We start from the raw sequence: 23,514 nt of genomic DNA on the forward strand, positions 1-23,514 counted from the left end.
AAAGTTGCAAAAGTCACATTATCAGCAGCCTACTTTTACATGACTTTGGAGACGTTGCATATTGAAACAATGCACTTTTCTGCAACACTGCTCTTTTGTCTGGCTTCCAAAGCAGTCTACATTTTACAGGCCATGGGGGATCTGATTGATCTGCTGACCAAATGTGTTGCAGTCACTTCCAGTGTGTGTAAAGAGAGAGGTGTTAATTTGGTTTGGTCTGGCGCTGAAGATGTGAATGGTGTGTAAATGGGGGGGGGGGGGGGGGGGGGGGGGGGGGCTGTCCTGCCCTCTGACACCGGGTGGGAGACCTGGCTCCCAGCCAGGCAATCTATCCAGATTTATTGCTCTGGAGGCAAATGTCTGCGAGGCCATGCTCATCTTTGACGTATTTCCCCTTTGGCTGAAACACACACATTCACACAGACACTCACGCAACAGCAACAAGTTTTCATTGGTCCAGTTAGATGCATTCTGTGTTTGCCAACATCAGCATTGTAAGAGCTCTTGAACTAATTGTAACATCAATACAAAGCATCTAACTATCACGCCAATAAACATCCTGCAGCACTCTCAAAGATGTTGCAAAATCATTAGCCATCCCACTAGAAGAATTGGCGCAATCTCATATTGTTTCAAAAACACTTGAATCTCAATTCCCTGGACTGTATCACTTGCATGCTTATTTTTGGTGACAATCTTATTTTTCTGTAGAACTTTGCTAGAAAGATAAGAAGTGTGAAAGTATGGAACTGAGTCCGTCTTCTTGGCCGTTGACAGACAGTGTTTGTCAAAAGTTCAGCAGGCCAGTTTGTAAAACAGGAACTAACTTGAACTAACAGCTTGACAGCTGTGATAATGTGTAATTTTTGTTGGTTGCTGTTCCATGACAGGACGTGGACTTTGACTATGAGTTGAGGGCCGTTTGAAGGATGAATTTATGTTAATTTATTGGTTTCCAATTTTAGTAGATACCTCTGCTTCTGGTAAACATACAAGCACTTGTTTTAACTTCTTCAAAGGGGTATCATAGATAGATTTTTCAATTGGTCTGCTAAAAAAGTGCTGCGACAAGAATTCACAAAACTGGAACTCACTCCAATTGCCCTTTTTATAATGAACTTTTCCTAACAATTCGTCTGACTCCCATTTTTATGCAACCTATGAGCTGAATACCCTGAGCACAATGAACACCATATCAACAAACCTCTCAAAACAAATGTATCTGCTATAAATAACCATTGCCCTATGACTTTCAATAGCTTTTGTTTGCTTGGTAGCCTGTATGGGAATGCCCTTTAAAAATTGGGTTTGCCCCGAGCCTGTTGACCTAACCTAATTCACTGTTACAAATGTGTTTGGTCTTGGCCGGCCACATGTGAGAACTGGCCTACATACTTGTACAGATAGACATCTACGCTGATAGAGATCTGGTCAACATACTTACTAGGCTATACCCTGCCTTTCACTGTACTATATGTTGCTACATCCAGGCCAAATTCAAGAACTGCTCTTAACACTTAAAGAAACAGTGCAGATAAGCATTCAAACCGCAAGCGTCAAAGAGTTCGTCCACATCTACAGTTGCACCTTCAAAACAATTCATCATCATGTTTTGATTGTAAATCAAAGGGCCACTTGGGCCTGGAGTTGATTCAAAGGGGCCCCTGTCTTTAAGGTTCGCCATACACAGCAGCCGTGTTGTGGAATGTGTTTAATAAGAATACCAAAGAGAGCCAGTCATTTATTTGTGGTTGAAGCCAAGTAAATAACCCCTGAGCTAATTAAGAGTCCAAGGCAGTGTAGGACGGTATGGCGCAGGAGCTATAGCTGTTCTAAGTGGTTGGATTTACAGATGTCTGGATGGGGATTTGCTCCGAGTCCCCACCCCACTTCTGGAAGACATGAGGGTTTTTCCTCAGAACTGAACTCTCTTTATTGAATGTTAAATGAGCCACGGTAAAACTGCCTCACTAAAAAGAGAGAATTCCATCTCTGCATAATGTGTAATGTTTCTTGAAGTGTAAAACCCTTAAGATCTCTGTAATATTCATTCCAGTTCCTCCTCATTGCACCTCCTTTGGCAAATGTTCTAAGAGTCCATGGGGTTTACTTTCATCTTCAGTAACTGCTGTAGAGGAGGGATGCAACGCAGATAGTTGGACATACATTAACCCAGGCACGCTTCTAATTTCGCTTCTTCCCAGTCGAGATAATTTGATTACTAACCTGGACAGCTGACGGTCATCCATGATTCCCTCTCTGCTTCTCTGAAAGAAACCTCTCATCCCGTTCTTGCTTGAGAGGTCATCTTGAGACGAGGTCTTGTGGAAATATTTGACTTGCCTGCAGGGAATCCTTCTGAGTTTTGTAGTGTTTCATGCAGCGTGGGTGGGAGTTTGTCCATTTGGAAATCACTGATTATGTACCAGACAGCGCTCCACCTCTGAACCTAAAGATTGGATTCTGTTCTTGAGACATGATTATTGATTGTGTCTGGGAAACGTATGTTACAATGAGCTGATTCTTTTGTGCTTCCTCCCACATAGTAATTCATACGGAGTGGCAGCACATGCTTCAGCCCTTTTCTGCCAAACCGTGGTAAGACAGGCCACGTCATGTCTTTGCCAATATTGTTCTAAGACAGTCTCTCATATCCTGGCTATAGCTACCAGTCTAACACAGCTCCCTCTCCCCCTTTGCTTCCCCTCCCTGACTCGTCTCATTATTGAGGTCACACAGAGATCTGGCTGGTTTCCTCTGCTTGGATGGCATAGCACTGTTCTGCTCCTGCCACGGATATCCTCAGGAAGCCCTTTAAAAGCGGTGGGCCCTGCCCCATGGCCTCACCTTCCTCAAAAGTCTTTATCCATTGACTCACATAGCCATGTTATAGCCTGTTTTTTGGAATTCTCCACTTCAGTTTTCAACTGTTGTTGAATGGTGCAATATTGCATCAGTATCGGCCTCCGATACTGCCTAAAATACGGTACCTGGTATTGGCAAGTTTGCCGGTCAATGCCCTGATCCAATACCAAAGTTTTTCCCCTACTAGTATGGGAGGTATACTTGGTATCGGCTGATACTCAAGTCTAGGTATTCCAATCAGTATGAAGAAGGAAAAGATGAAGTCTGATCATTTCTGTTCTACAACTGGTTGGCAGTACAGTGACACTTCCGTACAAGTCCAGGAACAAAACGGGAATGGTCTCATCTTTGCTACTGGAGGAGCTGGGGGAACTGGATGGAGGGAGGGCTGGGTGGAGTAAAGGATTGATTACGTATCCTTGCTTTTATGATGATAGGGGTTGGGATTGTTTGTAGGGTGATCTCTAGCAGGTTGGGTTTTAAATGGTGTATCCATGACTCAGGTTAAATGCGGACATTTCTATCGGTTTACTTCTTGACGAAACATTAGTACAATGCAACACAAAACAAGACATTTGCTGGCAATTTGAACTTGCCGTACCTGTCCTGAGGTTGCACAGCAAGTGAAAGCGATCCTACTACTGACGTTCTAACATTACATCAGATGCATGGCTCTATTGTAAACTGTGGTCATTGTTCTTTCCCCCAGAGAATGGGTTGTCACAAGGCCAGCCCTGCAACAATAGTTAATACCATGTACGCTACCATTCGACCCCTACATAACTGATGGCACTGTGAGGAATGTGAGCATAAAGGATAGACCAGAACAAACATGTTAGACCCAGGACTAATGGCTTTTAGCCTTTTGGAATGTAAACAAGCATGTTCTTTGACAGACTTTGCGACATCTAACAAGATGTGGAAAACATGAATTTAGTGTGAAATGATTGAGAGATTAGCTTCGAGCCTTGGCAGGGATTTCTAAGCATGTAAGGAGACCCAAGTTATCAGTGCCCTGCATGCTGGCTGTGGAATTTTTTAATAACTTTGCAAGGGGTTGCTTTAGTGGTGTGCCATGCAAATATTCTGTCTTAAAGAAACTGTCACTTCTGCTGTGGTCGGCACATTCTTGGCAATGTTTGACCTAAATAACAGAAAGAGCAGCTTGTTACCTTACTCGGGCTATTTATTATGTGAAGCATGGCTGGGGACATTACAGTGTACTGAACTGGTCAAGTCAACAACACTATTGAGACTATACAGCTCGTCCAAGATATATCATTTTTCTATGGTTTAATATGTCATAATTGCATGATGTGTTGTGTTACTGCAATAGCACACCCCAGTTTGTGTAGAGGGTGATGGCCAAAAATGATAAAAATGGTTCAAGAACAGGTTTGGGAACATTTTAGCTAACATTTCAAGCTTTCTTGTTCAAGTTCCAGCTAGGCTGAGGATTGGTTGTTGATTGAACCATTTAATTAGTAGAGTGGTGTGTCATGCCATTGCAATACACACTGATAAAAATGATGTCCATTTGTGAGAATCGTACAACAAAGACCCAGCAGCTAACCCAAAGGAGGAACTCTTTATTAAACCGATGCTGCGTTATTGACTCACCAAGGAACAGACGTCTCTGGTAGGAATGCCATGGATGCCATTGCTGATTAAAACAGTAATCCAAAGCTAGTACGCGTCCTTATGTGGGCTGCATTTATGAGCATATACACTCATATTCCAATACTAAAGCTAAGAATAGTTTTTTTCCATCATGACACGAGATGAACTATATTCTCACATTGGAACTCTGGCACCAAAGCAAATGGTGTAAGTCACTTTGTAATCACTCGGTAGCAATCATCACAGATTGCTGAAATATTTATCCACTGTGGTGCAACACCAGTGATTTGTGTTTTTATGGTGGAACAACATGGCGGCCATGAACTCAGTGATTACTACTTTTATACAGACTTTTCACCACTGTCTATCTCAGTGGTATCCCGCAATATCTCTCCGACTTTTTCCTCTGTATTGAGTTGTGAAAGTCTTGGAACAGAAGTGACAGGCAACACAGTTTTGTTCAGTGACCCTCAGAGGAGTATTTTGGGCTTGAACAGTAAACGACACATGCAGAATCCTTACTGTAAATGCACTCAAAGTCACTCACACATTCATGCTAGGGTGTTGCTTTTTTTGGTATGAGTATAGTTGCTATTGTTTGAGTCAAAGCTGGGAGTTGGCCTCTCTCACATCCAGGGTGGAGAAGCGGTTACATCAGCTCAAGCTGTATTAGTCTGACACATACCATTACAGGTATTGTTCTTGTTAATTCATTGCTCACATAGTTTCAAAGGATATTTTTAGATCATGACTTTAAGGGTTATTTGTTAGCTTAACGTGCTAAGACAGAGACTCATATGCTTTCCAGGTTAGATGAGCTGTATGGGATTTAACGCTTGTGCGTAAAAATTCTCTCATAGATGCAGATTTTATTCTTCCCAGACTCCAGATGTTTTATCCCCCTCTTACCCAACAGCTGCCCCAGTCAGTATCCCACAAATCATCCCTTGTCCCGCCTGCACTCCCACCCTGCTTTCCAAACTGTGTGTGTGGACCACTGTCAGATCCTTCCACCTACACTCCCACGTTGATAGATTCTCCCTGTAAATAGTGGGCTAAATTGTTGACTCAAACAGTCGTTGTAACATCCTGAGAAAATAGGTTGTTTCCTCACCCACCGCGATTCTCTCAAAGCTATTTGCACTCTGTACACTTGTGTTCATGTGCTGTCTCATGGTGGATATTCATAACTGAGCATATGCAGCATCGATTTACAAGGTGGCGGTGGAGGTGGGGTGCGAGGGTCAGCTGCGTCGGACCCTCATGAGCTCATGCCACTGGAGAATTGCAGGAATCCCAGTAATCTACGCACACACACGAATGTTTGCACACATTTGGATGCATTCAGTCGCAGACGCACACAAATGTCTGAGAACAGCAAAGCAGATTTAACTAGATTTACAATCACTATTCCTGCAGGAGTTTGGGCAGAAAAATGGCAAAGCTTGATTAATCAATCACCGTCAACACCAAGTGAAGGAGCTAAATGTCAATTAAGACTTGGTGCAATCTCAGGGCTCTTGGTTTATTCTTATCTTCTGGATGTGGCCGGGAGATGAGCATAGCTGGGGGATGTCTACGGGGATAAAAACATCTTAGAGTTCCGTAATGAGAGCGTGCTTTCTGCGAGTGTGAGGAATGAAGGGAAAATCACGTGTCTCCCAGCAGGAATCTCAGTTATCTCAACCATATGTCTGGCCAGAACACGATTCCTCAGCTAATGAGGGTGGGAGCATGGATCACAGCTGGGACAACTGGACCTTTTTAGATAGAACACGTGATGCTCAATGCACAATCAGTAACCTTTATTTCATAACTGAATCCACAGAGATGAGTTGGATATGACTGGCCTGTCTCAGTTTGTTTTGGTCCGATGTTCTTGAATCCTCCTCCATGCATGTGTGTGCATACTAATGTGCGGTCACTGGGGGCCCTGTGCCCATGTGTCTATGTATACGTGTGTTTGTGTGGCACCCACACTCACAGGGATCCTTTCATTTGTGGCCTGGCACCTAGATAGGGAGTCTGGTTGAGAAAGACAGAGACTGAGAGAGACTGTTCGGACCCTGCACAGTGACTCAATGCTAGCTGTCTGCCTGGCACAGATTAGATCAACACTGATGAATATTCAGCAGTTGGCCATCACTGCCACAGTAGCCTACATTTTAACTAAGACATAAGATGAGTCTTTTCTCCAACATCGTTCAAAAGAGATTTCTTAATATCCTGCAAAAATGCTAAAACGCTTTGACTTTCAGAATTGTTTCTTGGGAGTAGTTAGCTGAATAACCCAATGACTGCAATCCAGACTCGAGGTGATCTGATACCATTTTCCCCCTTTCTGGCTCAGTGGTAGAGTCGGTCGTCTCTCAATTGGAAGGTTGGTGGTTCGATCCCTGACTCCTACTGTCACGTCGAAGTGTCCTTGGGCAAGACACTGAACCCCAAGTTGCTCCCGAAGGCATCGCCATCTAGTATGAATGCGTACAGATCCTGATTGGAGATTGGCACTTCGGTCATTGCCATCTTTGTGTGAATGGGTGGATGTGATATGTAGTGTACAAGCGCTTTGAGTGGTCTGAAGACTATAAAGTGCTGGACAGTCCATTTACCATTCCCTGTGTTACCATTGAGAAAAGAAAATATAGCCGTCATTGGTGGAAATCAAGGATTGCTGACATTTTGCTAGTTTTGCCACTATCCATTCTTGTTCTTGTCCTATGACAATTTACCTGAAACCAGTTGATTATTGGGGGCTAAAAAAATGGCGTAAAGGATTAGTTTACTGACTGTCTAACTCTAACATTTTCGGAAGTACCAGAGGCTGATCCGATTCTGACATTGGCATAGGAAAACCAGTTTATTTTCCAGATCTGAAATTCTTAGTAGCTTCATAATACTCCTTCTGTTAACAGTTTAAACTTCTACTCTATCAATGTTTCATGCATAAACTTGGAAGCCAGTCTTTAACATCCCATCCAAAGTGTATTCTGCTCGGTAAGCTCTTTACTGTTTAGACCACAGCTTCCTCCCTCAATCTTAAACACTGGCCTTTCACACAAAGACAGGAACTCTGCTGATCTAAACTGTAGCTTACCGGAAGAGAGTGTTTGCTTTGGAGTTTGGCGAATTGTCTGAGGAGGTAAAGGGCATCCTTGATATGAGCCTCGACAAAGACGCAACCTCAGGATCAAACCATGGCTGGCCAAAGATCCTCAGAGAATGGGACTCGATAAGAATCAGTAAACAGCCAAAATACTCAGACCTAATACAGGGATATTTTTAGCTTTTTCTGTTGCTGTTTGGAGCGTGTGAGTAGAATGGTGAATGGGTTTTATGACTTACAGTAGTTGTAGCATCTTTAATTTTGTCTTCTGTTAAGCAGAATATTTAGTGGTGTTCATTAAACCTGTGAAACAATCTGTGTCCCTTTGCCACCCATGAGCCATGAAGCTACCCTTTAAACCCCTCTTACTGCAAGCGTGTCTGACAGCAGATTTATAAAGTTCTGCTTACAGTAACTGGAGAAGCTTTGTTGTTGCCTAAAGCAGTGGTGGGATGTTGTTAAAGTAGCATACTATACTATAAGATTCTCTCCTCAGGATGTTGTCATTCTTTGGCTTAACCAATCCTTCTCTTCTTCATTCCAGGATGGTTCTCTGGGAAACATAGATGACCTTGCCCAGGAGTACTCTGAGTACTACAACACCTGCTTCAGCGACGTCAGCGACCGCATGGAGGAGCTACGCAAAAGACGAGTCTCCCAAGAGCTCGACATGGTAAACTCACGCTCACACAAACAACTCGCATAGCAACATGGGTCGACGAAAACAGCTGTCAACCACAACATTTGTCGCTCTCTACTCAGTCTGCCCTGGAATTGCTTTTGACAAGTAATATGTTTTTTTTTTAACAAATCCTTTAATAAGACACTAAAAAATCCCCCTTTTAAAACAGACTCATAGCTTTACAGGGTGTAATTTCCACAATCTTAGCCAAGAACTGGCGAGGAACAACGGTGACAAAACAAGCATGAATGTGTGCTAAAGTTTAAGACTTTTCCCCAAAAGGCAGCGTGCCTTTTCTTGATGTGAATGTGGTGGTGTTCTCGGGGTCCTTGGAGGGGTCCTTTTCATAAGGATGTAGGGTAGTGGGGCACCCCTTCGGTTGCCAGGCTGCACACAAACGTATGAAGGAATGCTGCTGGTGCTGCTACAGAGGGCCTAGCTGTGTGCAGGAAACTACCAAGTAGGTCCTCGTATACAAGAGTAAGTATTGAGTTACTTCATAATTGCCCTATGACTTATTCATGGTGGATTTTATTGGTTGGAACCCATAGAACATGCCTCTTTGGCTTGATATCTTACATAAATTATACGACAAACAGCCTCTTTATTGAACATTTCAGCAGCTTTACAGCATTGGTCTGCTTTAAAATGCTCAAATGAAATAAGATTAAGTAATGAGGTGTCATAGACATAATAGCCAGGCACAATAGTAAGTTCTCCCGCTCACATTGATATCATGTTACATCAGCTATTCTTATTTTAGCCCCTGTCCAAATTTTCTCTGCTCATATATTTGTGTCTGTCATTACTGGTTTCCCAGTTTAATAGGAGGCCTCTTCTGCTTGAAGGCAGCCATGTGGTTTTGGTTGGGTTGACAGGTATGGCTTAGATGGATCACTGATTTATCGTGCTCTTCCCTTTAATGACCACAGGCAGACATCCTGTTCTCACAGCTTTCAGGAGAGGGGTTGGAAACCATAAAGAAAATCATAGCTGTGGATGCGTAGATGCATTTCTGTCTGATCAGAGGTTAAGTGTGTTTACTCTGTGTGGCCGTCGTCTAAAGTTTTCCATCATCAGAGTTTCACAGTAATGCGGAGTACCTCGAGACATTTTCATAATTTAGGATGGTTTCATCCTGAGGAGATAAAACAGAGGAAGAGGAAGCAGTTGGGGCAGATTTTGCAGCTCCCTATGTAAAAAAAAAAAAGAGCTGACTGGGCCCCGAGCCTGAAGCCCAGCACAGGAGGAGGATAAGGATGTGAACAGAGGAAGACGAAGGGAGGTGGATGAGGGGAATGAAGAGGAGGAGTGGAGAATGTGAGAGCCTGCAGCTGCCCCTCCACTCTGCAAAGTTTGGCACCAAAATATAGGAGAAGAGAAGAGAAAAAACATGAAGGGAGGAGAATGGGTCAGACAACACCTTACTGAGAGTTCTTCAAAGTGCATAGACAACCCACGCTATATGGATTGAACTTGGCCTTGCATTTAAGTACAGCCCTTTTCTAAAATAAGGTTTGGGGAATATTGAAGTCTAGAGCAGGCGTTTCCATACCGAGCTACCGCGGGTAAGAGAAGGATACGGCAAAATTCCTCCTTCTAATTTTTAATATTGTTGCAGTGCAGTATTTCTTGGAAGCATCAATGCCAGCTTTCTTTCCAGCGTCATTTTTCCACTGGACCGAATACCATAGACTAGACTCTAAGGCTGTCATGCTGTAGTTCATGAACTTCAACCAAGTCCAGTTGCCTTTTGGATTAAGCTTTGAATTACCATGACCTGGATGACTGAGAACGCTCACAGACATAGTGCTGTATCTTTAAAACAAGAACAAAAGAAATTAGAATACACAGCACAAGAGACCACGAAGAACTGAAAATAAGCCCAGTGGAATTGACACCCAGTGAAAAGAGCCTTGCATACTATTGTACCTTGTTAAGTCCGTCCAGGATTCAGTGGCTGCAAGCCAACGTCAAGCAGCCGCCTCCCTGAGGACCAATAGCAGATGGTTTGAGAAGGTCACAATGTCCAAGAGCCACGTTAATGGGGAGACATTTAGCAAGTTGTGCTCCTGAGGGACTAGGCCTTCTGAAAGAGATCTGTCAATTCTAAAGGGTACAGGATGGCAGGTGACGCAATCATGTCTCCACAGGACCCACTCCCTCTCCAGTCATTGTCTTTGTTTTTGTAGCCACACCAAATTTATAGGTCAGATCTTTTCTATTTTTGTTACTCAAATTATCTCATCACTCCCATTTTAACTCTTTGAGACCAACAGGGTATCTATAGCGCTCCAAATCAGCTTTAGTCAGGAGGCATGAGACTTACTGGGCAAAGGTTGTCTTAGCTTTGACCCTCTTGGTCTTCACAGTGAGACCACAAGAAGAGGCTGAAGTCAAGATGGAGTCAAGGGCAAGTATGGTTCCGTAAGAGAGGAGAAGGTTAACGTGTAGTGATTTCAAAGCCTACTTTAAATGAGTTTCGGAATTTGATTTGCTCCCTAAGTTCCCCCAAGAAATCCCCCGTGGCTACAGTTTAACTGTGTTCAGCATGGTGTTATCAAAGAAAAAGAAGAAGCTCTCTTACACAACTTTCTGTTCTCCATGTCTCGCTCAAGTTAAAGTTTTTGTCTGGGGTTTTTTTGGCTTGAGCTTGGGAAATGTTTTTGCAACACTAACATTTTCACAGAAATGTGTGGCGCTCAACATTCGTGTTTGTTTTAACTTTCACAACATGTCTGCCAGCTCTTGAGGGGCCTCTCGGTTAACATAGTGATACCACTCTGTTGTGGTAAAATGTGGAGCTCTCCCTATTAGGAGCTGATGATAGAGGCTCTCTCAGAGATGGCTATCGAAGTACCCACTTCCTGCCTGGTCTCTGCCGGGTGGTTCGTCTGCATCTTCATGTTAGTTTTGTGAGTATCTGGGACAAAGCGGGTTAAACAAACATCCCCCTTTGGGAATGTGACCTATGGATTAGCGCTACGGCACACAATTTCCCAGTGCTCCTATAGACGCTGAGAGTTTGGATGGCTCTTACTGACAAGCTGATTTGGTGATGCTTAAGGCTTATTGTTTGAAGAGCCAGGAAGTATTTAAAGAGAACGAAGAGTTGGCAACTTAAACAAAATAGGTTTTTTCAAGTGATAGGTCAATGAGAGGTCAGATGTATAATCATTTTTCTCTCTTCCACCTATTTAACAGATTAAAAGCATGGCTTGGCACATTGGAAACAACATGGTGTCTTTGTATATATGCAGACGATGTCATGGTTTACTTGCGTATCATTTGATTTCCATTCAATTAAAGATTGATTGTATCTCATTAGTAGTTTGTTTGTTTCTTTTCCAACATACCCTATTTGTCTATTATAGATGGCTAAGGAGGTATACGCATTTTCTTTTTAGCCTTAAAGAACAATTTCCTTTCGGCTGCCTTCGATTCTTCAGTCTACCAAAAATGGGTTCCTATGAATCAGGATTGGTGCCTCCGTTCTGAAAGCTCTATAATTTGATCAAAAGATAAACCAATGAAAGCCAAAGCTATTTATCAGACCTCTCACTTTATTCTGTAGTTGCTTCTGAAGGTGAAAACGTGCCAAAACATGAACATGAAAGCTACAAGAAGCATCCCCTAGGCGTGCTGTAACTGGCTTGTTCAGGCGGATAATCGTGTATAGCCGTTGGAGGAAAACATCCAACTAGATATTAGCATGTCTCTCCGACCACAGTGATGAAACGGATGAAGCAGTACATCAAATACAACCATGATGGATCATTTTGGAATTTGTGGTTGTGGAGCAAACCTCCTAACACATTTCTACATGCTGTAAACCATAATGAGATATTGCAACAGTATCTGTGGTAACATCCATGAGTAAATGAAGTCATGGATTCTCTAGGAGGCCTTTAAGTTTGAATTCTTTGATGCTTTGGTCAAAACCAAGTTGTTGCTTGAACTGTTGACTCCATAATTGGAAAAATTTGACACAAAAACACCTCAGCTGAGATGTAGCCTCGGGAATGCTCTGTAATGGTTTCCTAGCTGAGTAGCATGACAGCTGGAGGTCAAACTCAAGTACAGACGTGTGTTTTGTTTTGCCATGAGGTGAGGAACAGTGTGGTTAATGCGCTAAGGCCTGCATGAAGTACGTTCTTCAAAGTGGGTCAGTTCAGCTGGGTTAAAACTACAGTGAAGAAGAAAGACAAACTTTTGGGAATTCTGCTGCTTATTTGTCCTTTCCACCTTCTGGCTTTTGATTTGAGACTCCACATGCTCAAGCAGCAGCCTTTGTTGCCATAAGATCACTTTCAAATGATGTTGGCACAGCATCATTATTGGCACAACCCTTGTGGAAAGCGGGTGATGTGATATTTGTGATCTTTTTGTATGATTTATTAGTCAGCATTGGGATTGGGACTCTGTCATTGGAATTTCTAATAACTCTGGTATTTGTCTGGAAAATACCAAAACAATGATGATCCACAAGGCTTAGGAATGCTCCACACTTTGGAAGAACGCAGGCCGGGCCTACAAGTACACACAAAGACACACACTCAAGTTCTGGAAAGATGTGTACGGAGGTGTAACTGGGTGTGCTGATGGTGTTTCTGTGTCTCTTAAAGGAATTTGAAGCAGCTCAGAGGTGGCATTGCATTACCTACTGTGAAAACGTGCTTCCTGCTTTTGTGTCTGAGATTTTAAATGCTTCAGTTCAGGCATGAGAGTATGTGTAGAGATCTTCCCAATAAGCCGGTTCTGCAGGATTACCTCGTGCCATACCAGTCCCACAGGTAACGTCTTTTTGGACATGTACCAGGCTTCCCAGTTGGTGCCTGTCCCTCAACATGTGCCAGCAGTACCTAGCAACCTCGCCCGCCCAGATTTACCCAACCACGCTAGTTGGCGTACCTCCACGAAGCCACCTGGTCTCAATAGTTTTGCCGCATATCCGCCTACTTTGGTTGGCAAGAATGCATACCTTTGGTTGGCTCTGCAGTCGTGTTTGGACTAAACTGCTGCTGTTGTACACTCATCTGTATTTCCTTTTCATTAACAAATTCAAGCCTGCTGTAGCAAAGCAGAATCCAGCAATTAATGATGGAAAGCAATGTGGTGCTTGGCATTACAGTCGCTTTACGGGAGCTTTTGATGCCTTTGTGTGTGTATGTGTTTGTGTGTGTGTCGTTGGCTTGAGTCTTTTCAGATGCTAGTTCCCCCTGTTTGCAGACATCGTGATCCTCATTAGCCGGAGCTCTCCCTCGATTGCTCCCTTACTGCTTCTCTCTCTCTTTAATTTTAACTCAATTCAGTCACGCTTAAGCAATCAGAGCATTGCAATTGCCTCACGCTTGCACGTACAAACACACAAACTGAGTTGTGCACAAACAACCCTGTTGACATCTGGAGGGACAACGCATGCACATTCACACGCACATGTGTCAGTTCGGGGTAAGTAGGCCAGTATTTCAGGCTGATGCTGATAAGTTCATGTAAAGGATAGCATACCCCCTCTGGGAGTGTGTTGGGAGATCTAAGTCTCGTACACGCATACAGACATCCTGCTCAAAAATGCATCAATTGGATATTCTCTTTCAAAAACTGTGTCAGTTCTGGTGGTAACTTCCGGGCGCTCACTTTTGCTCTGATAGAAAGTCTGATAGAAACACAAGGTTACTGTGGATAAGCTTTTCTATGTCCCTCCACATCCTGCGCTGTGACAAATTCATGTCCCAGATCTGCAGCGAGAGGCAAACGGGATGTAGGTTTTTGTTTGTTTTTTCGCTCATCTTCTCCACATCTTTTCGGCCCTCTCGCCCCCTCCTTCCATGTCAGAGATGGCACGCACAGACAGGGTGGGAGTCGAGGGAAGCTGAGGAGGAGTCGGAAGAACAGAGAGCTGCTTTGTGTCTGTGCTCTCTTAGGGGCTCTGTCTGTGGAGGTGGAAGCGAAATCGTGTGTGTGTTTAGGTGCTCCTTGGTTTGGGTATCTGCCTAGGTTTACGTCTGTGGTGTCCATGTGTGGTGTGATGCCAGGCAGTGGGCTGACAGTGCTGGTGTGTGTTTAAAATCATTTTACAGCTAGCTAGTTAGCATGGTATTTTTAGCTTTCCATTAATGAGAATGGCATAACTCTGATGGGAAGCCATCAAAGAGGATCTGAAAGCAAAACCAATCCGCTACCTTGTGAACATGGGCGCACACACCTTGTTCCTCCTTTATGTGGGTTTTTCTGAGTGCGCCCAAATTATTCTGCACCTTGAAGTTGTTTAAACAGCGCAGGCTGCCAAAGCTGGGCTTGTGTAAGGGATACATGTGTTGTTTCTTTGTCTCACTTAAGCCTCAGTCAGAAAAAGACATCAGGTTTATCCCAGAATGTTCTCCCTGGCGATGTGAGACAACAGAGCGTGTTCCTCTTGAGTCTGGTACATGAAGTTTTTATGTCCTTAAAGAGGCACCTGCTCTCTGACTTATGGGAGTCACCATATTCCCCGGGATGGACAAACAGTTTCAGAGCTCTTCCGACATTACTTGATTTACTTTCCAAAAGAAACTTCCGGACCCGTGCCTCTGCCTGCTTGATCACTGTAACAGACAAACAGGCAAATAAGCTAGTGCTAAAGCTAAAGATAAAGCCAGCCAGGCTGTCTCGCTAACATCATTATCGTCTGCCTTCTGTTGTTTGTGCGTTGCGATAAGTGTAGGGTTCAGGCTAATTTTGAGGCTTTCAGCCACCTCAGCACTAAAGGTCTCTGCTCCTTTGACCTGCAGGCTACAGACTCCTTAAGGAGCTCCTACAAGGCCTTATGTCACCTCCTAGTTCTTTCTCTGTAAGCCCCTCACTGACTCATGCTTAGCTGGTGTGGGAGGATTTTACTCCCTGACCAAAAGCCAAGTGAAAGAAGAATAAAGGTTAAACTGCAGGTCACTCTTAATAGGAAGCATGATGAACCAGGAAGTGTTCTGGCTTCAGCTTCCTGTGACCGTTTTCCTACCATCTAATATCTGGGTGTGGGGAGAGAGGATGATGCTTATTTCTTAAAAGCAACACATTTCCTATTCCTGCACTCCATTTGGGGAAACTCCAGATTCAATTTGTCTTTTTATTGTGGCACTAACAGCAAGTGCACTTAATGGTTTAAGGAAGCGAAACACTTAAGTGCCCTCTAGTGAGCTAACCTACTTGGCTAATGTTGCCTCCTTTATCCAAGCCTAGAGAATCTTGAAATTCTGAGGAAATTCTCTGTGATTAAATCTTTCCCTTTAATTTTATTATAAAGTTAGTGTTGCCATGTATTTCTGTGGTATTCAGCCTTGGGAAAAAATACTTTATCTCATATGTGAGTAACATCTGTGGGTGAACGAGGGATGGTTTCATTGAGGTTTCGCATCCTTGAAACTAAGATTGGCAGATCCTACACACTTGCCAAAATAGAAATTGCACGACAAGCATTTGAGTTATTAGAATTCTGCTGTCTGGGAAAATATAAAATGTCTCCATGGAAAGTAAAATTAGGAACTTGATGACCGAAACCATGACTTTGACTCTTCCTCAAAAGTTGCGCGAAATACATGAAAACAAAAGTTCATCACAAAGACTGTTCCTTAATTCAACTGTAACCAAAATATCTTGACTAAACTCATCTTTAAATCAATTCCTATGCCAATTTTTAGTCTGCATACTCTATATTCCCAAGTCTGTCACATGTATGTAGTAATATTCACACAAATATTTTCAGATTGTGTTGTCAACAAGTATTAAAGGGGGGATATTATGCTAATATCAAGCTTCATGTTTCACTCTGTGATACCTGTGGAGTAGCTTAGCATAATTTACAGTTTAAAAAAACCTTATTTTTCTCACACTGGTGCTCTGTGCAGGCCCTCATACAGCCTCTGCCTGAAACGACCCAGTCAGAACGAGACATGACATCGGAAGCGGGCGGGCTAGATTGAGGAAGTGTAGTTTAGCAAGCTCCCTGGCCTCTTCCAGATGACACGTCGTAGTCTGGTGGAGGTGTTCCAGGGCCCATTGGGGAAGCGGATAGCAACCTTTCAAAGGCACAGAGCGAAATTGCATTTTTTCTCTACCATAAGGGCATTAGCTCCCCATAATAGCATGATAGGACTGAGGTTGAAAATCAGTGCTCTGTGCAGGCCCTCATATAGCCTCTGCCTGAAACGACTCACTCAGCTCTGTCCCTTTAAGACACCCCACCCCCACAAGCCTGCTTTCATCTGATTGGCCAGCTCTCCGAAGCCTGCTGAGAAAAGTGTAGAAAAAACTGTGTGAAACCTGGCGTTTACAGCAGCCTGCTGACTGAGCTGAGAAGCCTGGGGATTACTCCAACATACTTTTACCTACAGATTTGAAACTTCACCCACGTTTAGTCTGAACATCCAACATTGTAACATTATATATGTCTTAAAATGTAAAACAGCATAATACCCCCCCTTTAAGGGCTTGGCTATCCTCGGTTACCTTTATTTCAGGAGATAAAGGCGCATGTAGAGTAAAACCACATATTTGTCATTGTGCAATGAGCAAGAAAAATAGCCACTACAAGTGAACCATTTTGAGACTTCATTTTGGTTCCCTTATTTTTAGCGAGCAGGCCTGTGAGTCCCTGATCCACATTTTACAAAATCTGGTCACTACCCTGAAGCAGAGTGCTGACCCCATCTGTTTCTGTTAATATCTCACAGTGCCAGACGGTGGTAGCGTTGGGCGAGTGTGAGTACAGGGACTTCAGTAATCTCCTCCACGAGAGTTCAAAAAGCACTCAAGAAACACGCAAGTATGCACTCGACCAATCCCTCAAGGCCGGGCTTTAAATAATCACATGCTGCAGGTTAGAATCCAAGCTGCAGGCTTGTTGTGATTGTACAACCCTTGTGTTTTCCTGTAGAAGCATTTGGTTTGAGGCACATCTGCATCTGGATATGCTATGACGAGGACACCTGCTTTAGACATATGTTAGTAACAGTGGAAACAGGCCTGAAAGACAGTGTGGGCTGGAGAAGCTCATGGCCAATATCTCGACAGCCGTTTTCCATATAAGCCCTTTTGTGCTTCCTTTTTGTTTATTAAAATACGGTGTAGCCTAAAGATTGGAGCCAAAGCAGCAGGAGTTGCCTTGCGTTGAGGGAGGTGCACATGAACGTCAGTGTGGAATTCATGAAGCCACATTTCGTAGGTGCTTTTGTCATACCGCGTGTTGCGAGGAAAGCCAAGACTATACAGTGGTATTCAATAACAATCAGAACAAGTACTGCAAGTTTGGCTACCTGAGGCAAGACGTGACTTGTTGAGGTCGTCTACGGGTGGTTCGTCAGTTTGCACACACGTGCTTGTGTTTGTGTTCACTGATATGCAGGTGTGTCTACATGAACCTGACTGAAGAACGTCCTTCCCACATGAGGGCATTGTTAAACCAGTGTTTCTGCAGTCAACTGACCCCTTTTTCTCCATATACAGACCTTGTTTTACCTTTGCAATCTTTTAGATTCAGTGCTTTCAGTTCCTAGTTCTTTGATTTGTAACTTTCTTTCTTGTTTGTTTTCAGGAGAAACAGGACCCAAGCAGCACGTCCCTGCAGCTCCGTTCTGAGATCCAGGTATGCAGACACAATATATGTACTAAACATAATGTTTAATATGTTACAGTCTAATACTATCTTTAAAACATTAATCTGACATTTGTCTTCTTCTCTCCATCTCCAGGAATCCCTAGGCTTCAGCAGTGAGGTGTCCACTCCAGAAACAGACAGAAAGTAAGTTTTTTCCCCCCCTTAACTTTATCACTGTAACATGTGACTGGAGCGAGCGTGGAACCATGAAATATGCTGGGATTGAAATGTGTGTCTGTTGCATGTCAAAACAATGTGCAGCGCAGCCCGCGCCTGGATCGCATCAAACTGTACACGCCTGCACACAAACTCATGGATCACACTTAGCCTTTCTGCATGTGTGCAATTAAAGATGGTTAGAGGCGAATGGAAAGACATACACACCCATATGTAGCTTGTGTGATTGATAGATCTCTTATGGGACAGCTTGTACAAAAGGTCTCTGACCTTGCCCATGGGGAGTAGAGGTCAGATCGAGAGGTGGAAAAGTCTAACTTTATGGGGGAGTCTCAGGTTAAGCTGCTCTTGTATTTGAACATGCATGTAATAAGAAATACTTAATATTTGTCAACAACATAAAAATATTTTTTATGATAAAAAAAAGTGAAGCCAGAGTTTCAATTCTTTCCTTTGACTTAAAGGAATAGTTTGACACTAGGGAAATACACTTCTCTACTTTCAACAGTCACTTAATAGGATTGATACCATTGTCTGTTTAATGAAGCAACAGAAGAGCAAGCAGCAGGTTAGCTTAGCTTAGCATAAAGACTTGAAAAGTGGAAAAAATCTTGCCTAGCTTTGCCCAAGAAATACTTGTGTTTGTATTGATATGAAAGTGGTATCAGTATTCTCATTTAACTCTCAACCAGACAGCCAATATTTTAGAGTTTTAACCCAAAAATCAGCCTTTATTAAACACAGCAGTTGTCCTATATTACAGACACCGATCAGCCAAAACATTACGGCCACCTGCCTAATACTATGTAGGTCGCCAAAACAGCCCTGACCTGTCGAGGCATGGACTCCACTAGACCTCTGAAGGTGTGCTGAGGTATCTGGCACCAAGACGTTAAGCAGCAGATCCTTTAAGTTGCGAGGTGTGGCCTCCATGGATCAGACTTGTTTGTCCAGCACATCCCACAGACGCTCAACTGGACTGAGATCTGGGGAATTTGGAGGCCAAGTCAACACCTTGAACTCGTCGTGTTCCTCAAACCATTCCTAAACCGGTGTGGCAGGGCGCATTATCCTGCCGTTAGGGAATACTGTTTCCATGAAGGGGTGTACTTGGTCTGCAACAATGTTTAGGTAGCTGGTACACATGGATGGCAGGACCCAGCAGAACAGAACCTTCCTTGAACCACTTTTGGTCAGTGCTGACATCTGCTCACATCCTTATGCTTGCACATTTTTCCATCAACTTTGAGGACAAAACTCACTTGCTGCCGAACATATCCCACCCACTGACAGGTGCCATTGTAGCGAGATAATCAATGTTATTCACTTCACCTGTCAGTGGTCATAATGTTATGGCTGATTGGTGTATTTAAGCATGTATTGCAGGCATTTGTTAAGAATTTAAGCGCATGTAATGATGAATTAAATCCCTGACTGGTTACCTAATTAATATTTGGATGAGCCGGCATAAAGGAAACCAACCCCCAACATTCACAGACATCACACATACGACCTGCAGTCGGCCCTTTAAGCTCCCCTCTGTCACATCCCTGCTGCGGTTAAAGGAAAACTACTGACTGCTTCCTCGGGCTGACCTGCTCAGTCCAGCAGCCGTCCTCTGTTCGTTCGCCGTCAGTGCTTCCTTCCTGCCTTTGTGTCCAGCGGGTGAGAGAGGGGGAGATGGAGAGAGGGTGATGGCCGAATGATTACAGCAAAGGGGCATGAACGAAAGAGCAGGATGGAACCGCGCATGGGTGGGGTTCCTTTTCACTGGTTCCTGTAACACAAAGTCTGCGTGTCACGTCTTTGTACGCCAGACTGCGTATGAAGTTTCTCCACTGTTGCCCACCATGAGATCACTGTTACACATGTTTAAAGGAGGCCAAGCTCTTCAGCTGGTCGCTGTCAAACAGAATTAAAGTCACACAAATTTAGTAGACACGTAGATTTGATGTATTTATCCTGGACTGTCACCCCTGCGTGACCCCCAGATGAATTGTCATGTTCACGTGACGACCACGTGCAGCAGAGGAAGCACATACCACAGGCATGATCTCTTCTCCCATGTTGCACAGACAAAACGCTGAGGCTGATGGGAACCAGATGCCAAATTTTCGAATGACGTCTCTCGGCTGTTCGAGAAGGGTCCCAGAAAGGAGCCCCTCTCTCTGCTGCTCTCTCTCCGTCCTGTCAGTCTGGTTTCTTTCTGTCCTCCTTTTTCTCTCATAAACATTCAGGCCTTGTCTCACCTTGACTCTATCTCCAATGAAACTGCTCCCCTCTTGTTACCTCTGTCATTTCCACTCTTTATTTTATCTACTTCTCTTCTTACAAAGCCCCAGACTCGATTTTTGCCCTGAAAGTTAGACGTGAAATTAATCTTCCCACATCTAAAGCCTCAGAAGCTTTTATTTTGAAATCCATCCTCCGCTGCCAGCACCTCTGTTTCAGGGTTTCAGGTGTAGTCCTTTATCCTCCGCTCTAGTCCCAGCGACACATTCCTCACAGAAGCACCCACGCGCCTTCACACACAAGACACGGATACCCCCATCATCACCCCTCTCCCAGACAATAGCACCCAAAGGAGATTACCCAGACTCCATCTTGGCCTGCTCCGCCCCTCTGTCTGTGCGTCTCCTTGTCACTTTGTTGGCAGGAGGTGGGCACAGCTCCCATACTGCCTGGTATGCAAGCGGTGATGACAGAGTGCCATCAGAAGGCCGGAGGGTTCAAGCTGGGGGGCTTCCTGTTTGGGAAGGTGATTGATTGGTGGCCATTGTTGCACAAAGCGTATCAGTTAGGTCAGCAGCAGAGGCAAATGGATGTTGCTGAAAGCATCCATGTGCTTAGTTACAAGCAGTTGAACATTGGCTCTAACAGGATTTGTAACACTGTACGTTTAGAGGCAGTCGCACGACTAGAAAACCCTCCTTACGCAACTAATAATCAGATGGAAATGTAAGCCAAGCCATGTGATGAATCTGTTTAGAACTAAGGTTGGAAACTAAAGTACCTTGTCAGCATGTTGTGGTTATTTGCTTCTGAGCGTGCAGAACAGGAGGCAGACACACGCACAAGCACTCAAACACGTGTTATATCTCAGATTTTCCTGCCATATGATCTCCTGTCATCCTCCCTCTATGTGACCTCTGACCTCTCTTCTAACCCCCGAAGAGGTCGTCCCTCTGCTCTTCCTGTGCACAGCTCCGCTGTCACACAGGGTCGCTGCCTTTCATTGTGTGGATTAGAACACCGGAGATCACCTCGCTCTGCAGGTGGACGGTGCTGTAGTCACACGTAGTCAACATAGACGCATGTTTGCAGCGCTGTGATTTACGCTGAGTAAGCTCAGTAAGAACCACAATGGAGACGCACAGCTGTGTGTTCTCTACGTGCTGGTTTGTCTTCTTTTCTGGCCAGCAGCTCTGTGACACAGGACAGGAGGACTGTTCGACCTGTGAGTCACACGGATCACGTGACAGCTACTTATTCAGTCTTTTTTCCACATGTTGACAAGCTGCTAGTGTTTTTAATGTTTTTATGCTTGAGAATCACCCCAAATTTTCTACTAGATCACAGCACTCTCAGGCTATTTCTTCAAAATGATTAGACTTATACATCCTAGCAAGAAAAGTGATGTCAGTCGCATCATTTTAAAAGTGCAAACATATCATTAGGACATGTTTTAACTCTTTCCACAATGCAGAGGTGCCATAACAAGAAACTTTCACCTCTCAAAGCTGCAGAGGTTCAGCCAAAGTTAAACTACTGTACTTACTCTTATGCAGAAAATAGAAAGTTGGCTTCTTATGCAAATGCGATATAAAGCAGTTAAATGTCTCCCGCTCAATGCAAAGAGCAGAATTGAGATAGAAAGGCATGGCAGAGATTTAAGGTTAAACCAATTAAGATGCCGAGCCGCACAAAGCCCGGACTGACACAGTCTGAAAGACGTTCAGGCTCCTTTTAAAGTGTGTGAGCCTGCGAATGTGTGTGCGTGCATGCATGTGTATGCCGTGCTGCACGGGTGCTTAATTTATAGAGCATGGAGGAGGGAGGAGGAGGAGGGCAGCACCGCCACAGAAAAGCCTCCATTGAGTGAGTTCTATTAGCATTAGCTTTGGCCCTAGCCTATCCGAGAGGGGGGCAAACCATACAGGCCTCCATTCAATTAGCATCTCATTATGTTGCCATGGCAGCCGGAGATTTAAGCCGTGCGAAGGTTTGCCATTGCACCAAGAGAGGGCTGCCATGTCTGAACACACACATTAACTTATATGCACATGCACATACACACACATGCAGCCACTGGAGAGGGAAGTGACCTGTTCATCTTGTTTTTGATCCTGTCACACACTCTCACATGGTGTTCTCTGTGCACGGAGCAGCAGCTGCATGTACATGTACATGTGCACTGCGCTGACATCGTGAGAGGTGGGAGGATGTGTGGAAGTTGCCTCTAGGAGGAAGATCTACTTGAAAGGTCTCCGAGGGTCTCAAATATGTCTGCTTATCTCTCCCTTTTTTGCCACCTCGGATTTAATCCTGTTTAATTGAATGAACGGGAAAGCTAACAGTTTGCAGGCATCGACTATCACAATCACTCACACATACACACAAAACCACACCTGAAGGCATTATTATGAAGTTATGTTGTAAATGCGCAGCTTCCCTGTTTGAATAGGATTGATAAGTCTGACTTGTTTTCCTCCTTTTATTTTGAAAGGTTTAAGAGCTTCGTTTGTTAGTTAAAGCTCCTGTGAGGAGTTTTTATCTGGTTGTGAAACAGACTGAAATTAATTCAGATTACTCCATGTGACTTACAAAAGCAAATCAGACCATCAGTGACAAGATTAATGAATTCTATATAGTTATTTTTAATGCCTGAAACCGCTGGCAGGGGGTAGGTGTCAGACGAGCAACAAACTGCACACTGCCTTTGTTTACATTTTCCAGGGCAAACATTTAGAGTGAGTGATACATATGACTTTTAAAGAAAGCAGGGTGAGGTTTTTTGTTAACCACCACTTAAGCATGTACAGGACAAAATCAGCAAAGAGATAAGAGGTACGGCTTCGTCCACAGGGGGCGCCAAAATCAACACAAACCGAAGGTTCCTCATAGCAGCTTTAAGTTGTCCTATTAGTTTCATTAGTTGAGCAATTTAATGAAAAACCTTTGAAATATAAATAAGTATATAAATTATAAATGTAAACAGGCAACAGAAACATATCTAATGTTAAGCTTTAGTACTGAACTCCCTTCATTTTCCCACATAGTAAGCAAATCAAGTTTAGGTTAGCATCACTAAATGTAAAGGTGTTTTATTGTGTTTTAACCTAAAGGATTTAATGCATTTATTCAAAGTCATATTAAATTATGCATCTGTTGTGCACACACAACATATTTTCTTCACCATGTTTGTGACTAAACCTA

The 23,514-nt window shown here is 43.7% G+C and overlaps 1 protein-coding gene across 3 annotated transcripts in view; it reads left to right on the plus strand.

Annotated features, from left to right (window-relative positions):
* Positions 1 to 23,514, plus strand: part of sash1a (SAM and SH3 domain containing 1a) — a 176,127-nt gene that overhangs the window by 123,410 nt on the left and 29,203 nt on the right. For all 3 annotated transcript variants that reach the window (XM_069683770.1, XM_069683778.1, XM_069683787.1), the window contains exons 2-4: positions 8,136 to 8,264; positions 17,839 to 17,889; positions 17,996 to 18,045. In XM_069683770.1, the coding sequence (XP_069539871.1) occupies positions 8,136 to 8,264; positions 17,839 to 17,889; positions 17,996 to 18,045 (230 nt within the window). The remainder of the gene's footprint in view (positions 1 to 8,135; positions 8,265 to 17,838; positions 17,890 to 17,995; positions 18,046 to 23,514) is intronic.

Source organism: Semicossyphus pulcher, unplaced genomic scaffold (assembly GCF_022749685.1).
Source record: "Semicossyphus pulcher isolate SPU_LCO1_2020_fin unplaced genomic scaffold, fSemPul1.0.p SCAF_11, whole genome shotgun sequence".
NCBI classification, from domain to species: Eukaryota; Metazoa; Chordata; class Actinopteri; order Labriformes; family Labridae; genus Semicossyphus; species Semicossyphus pulcher.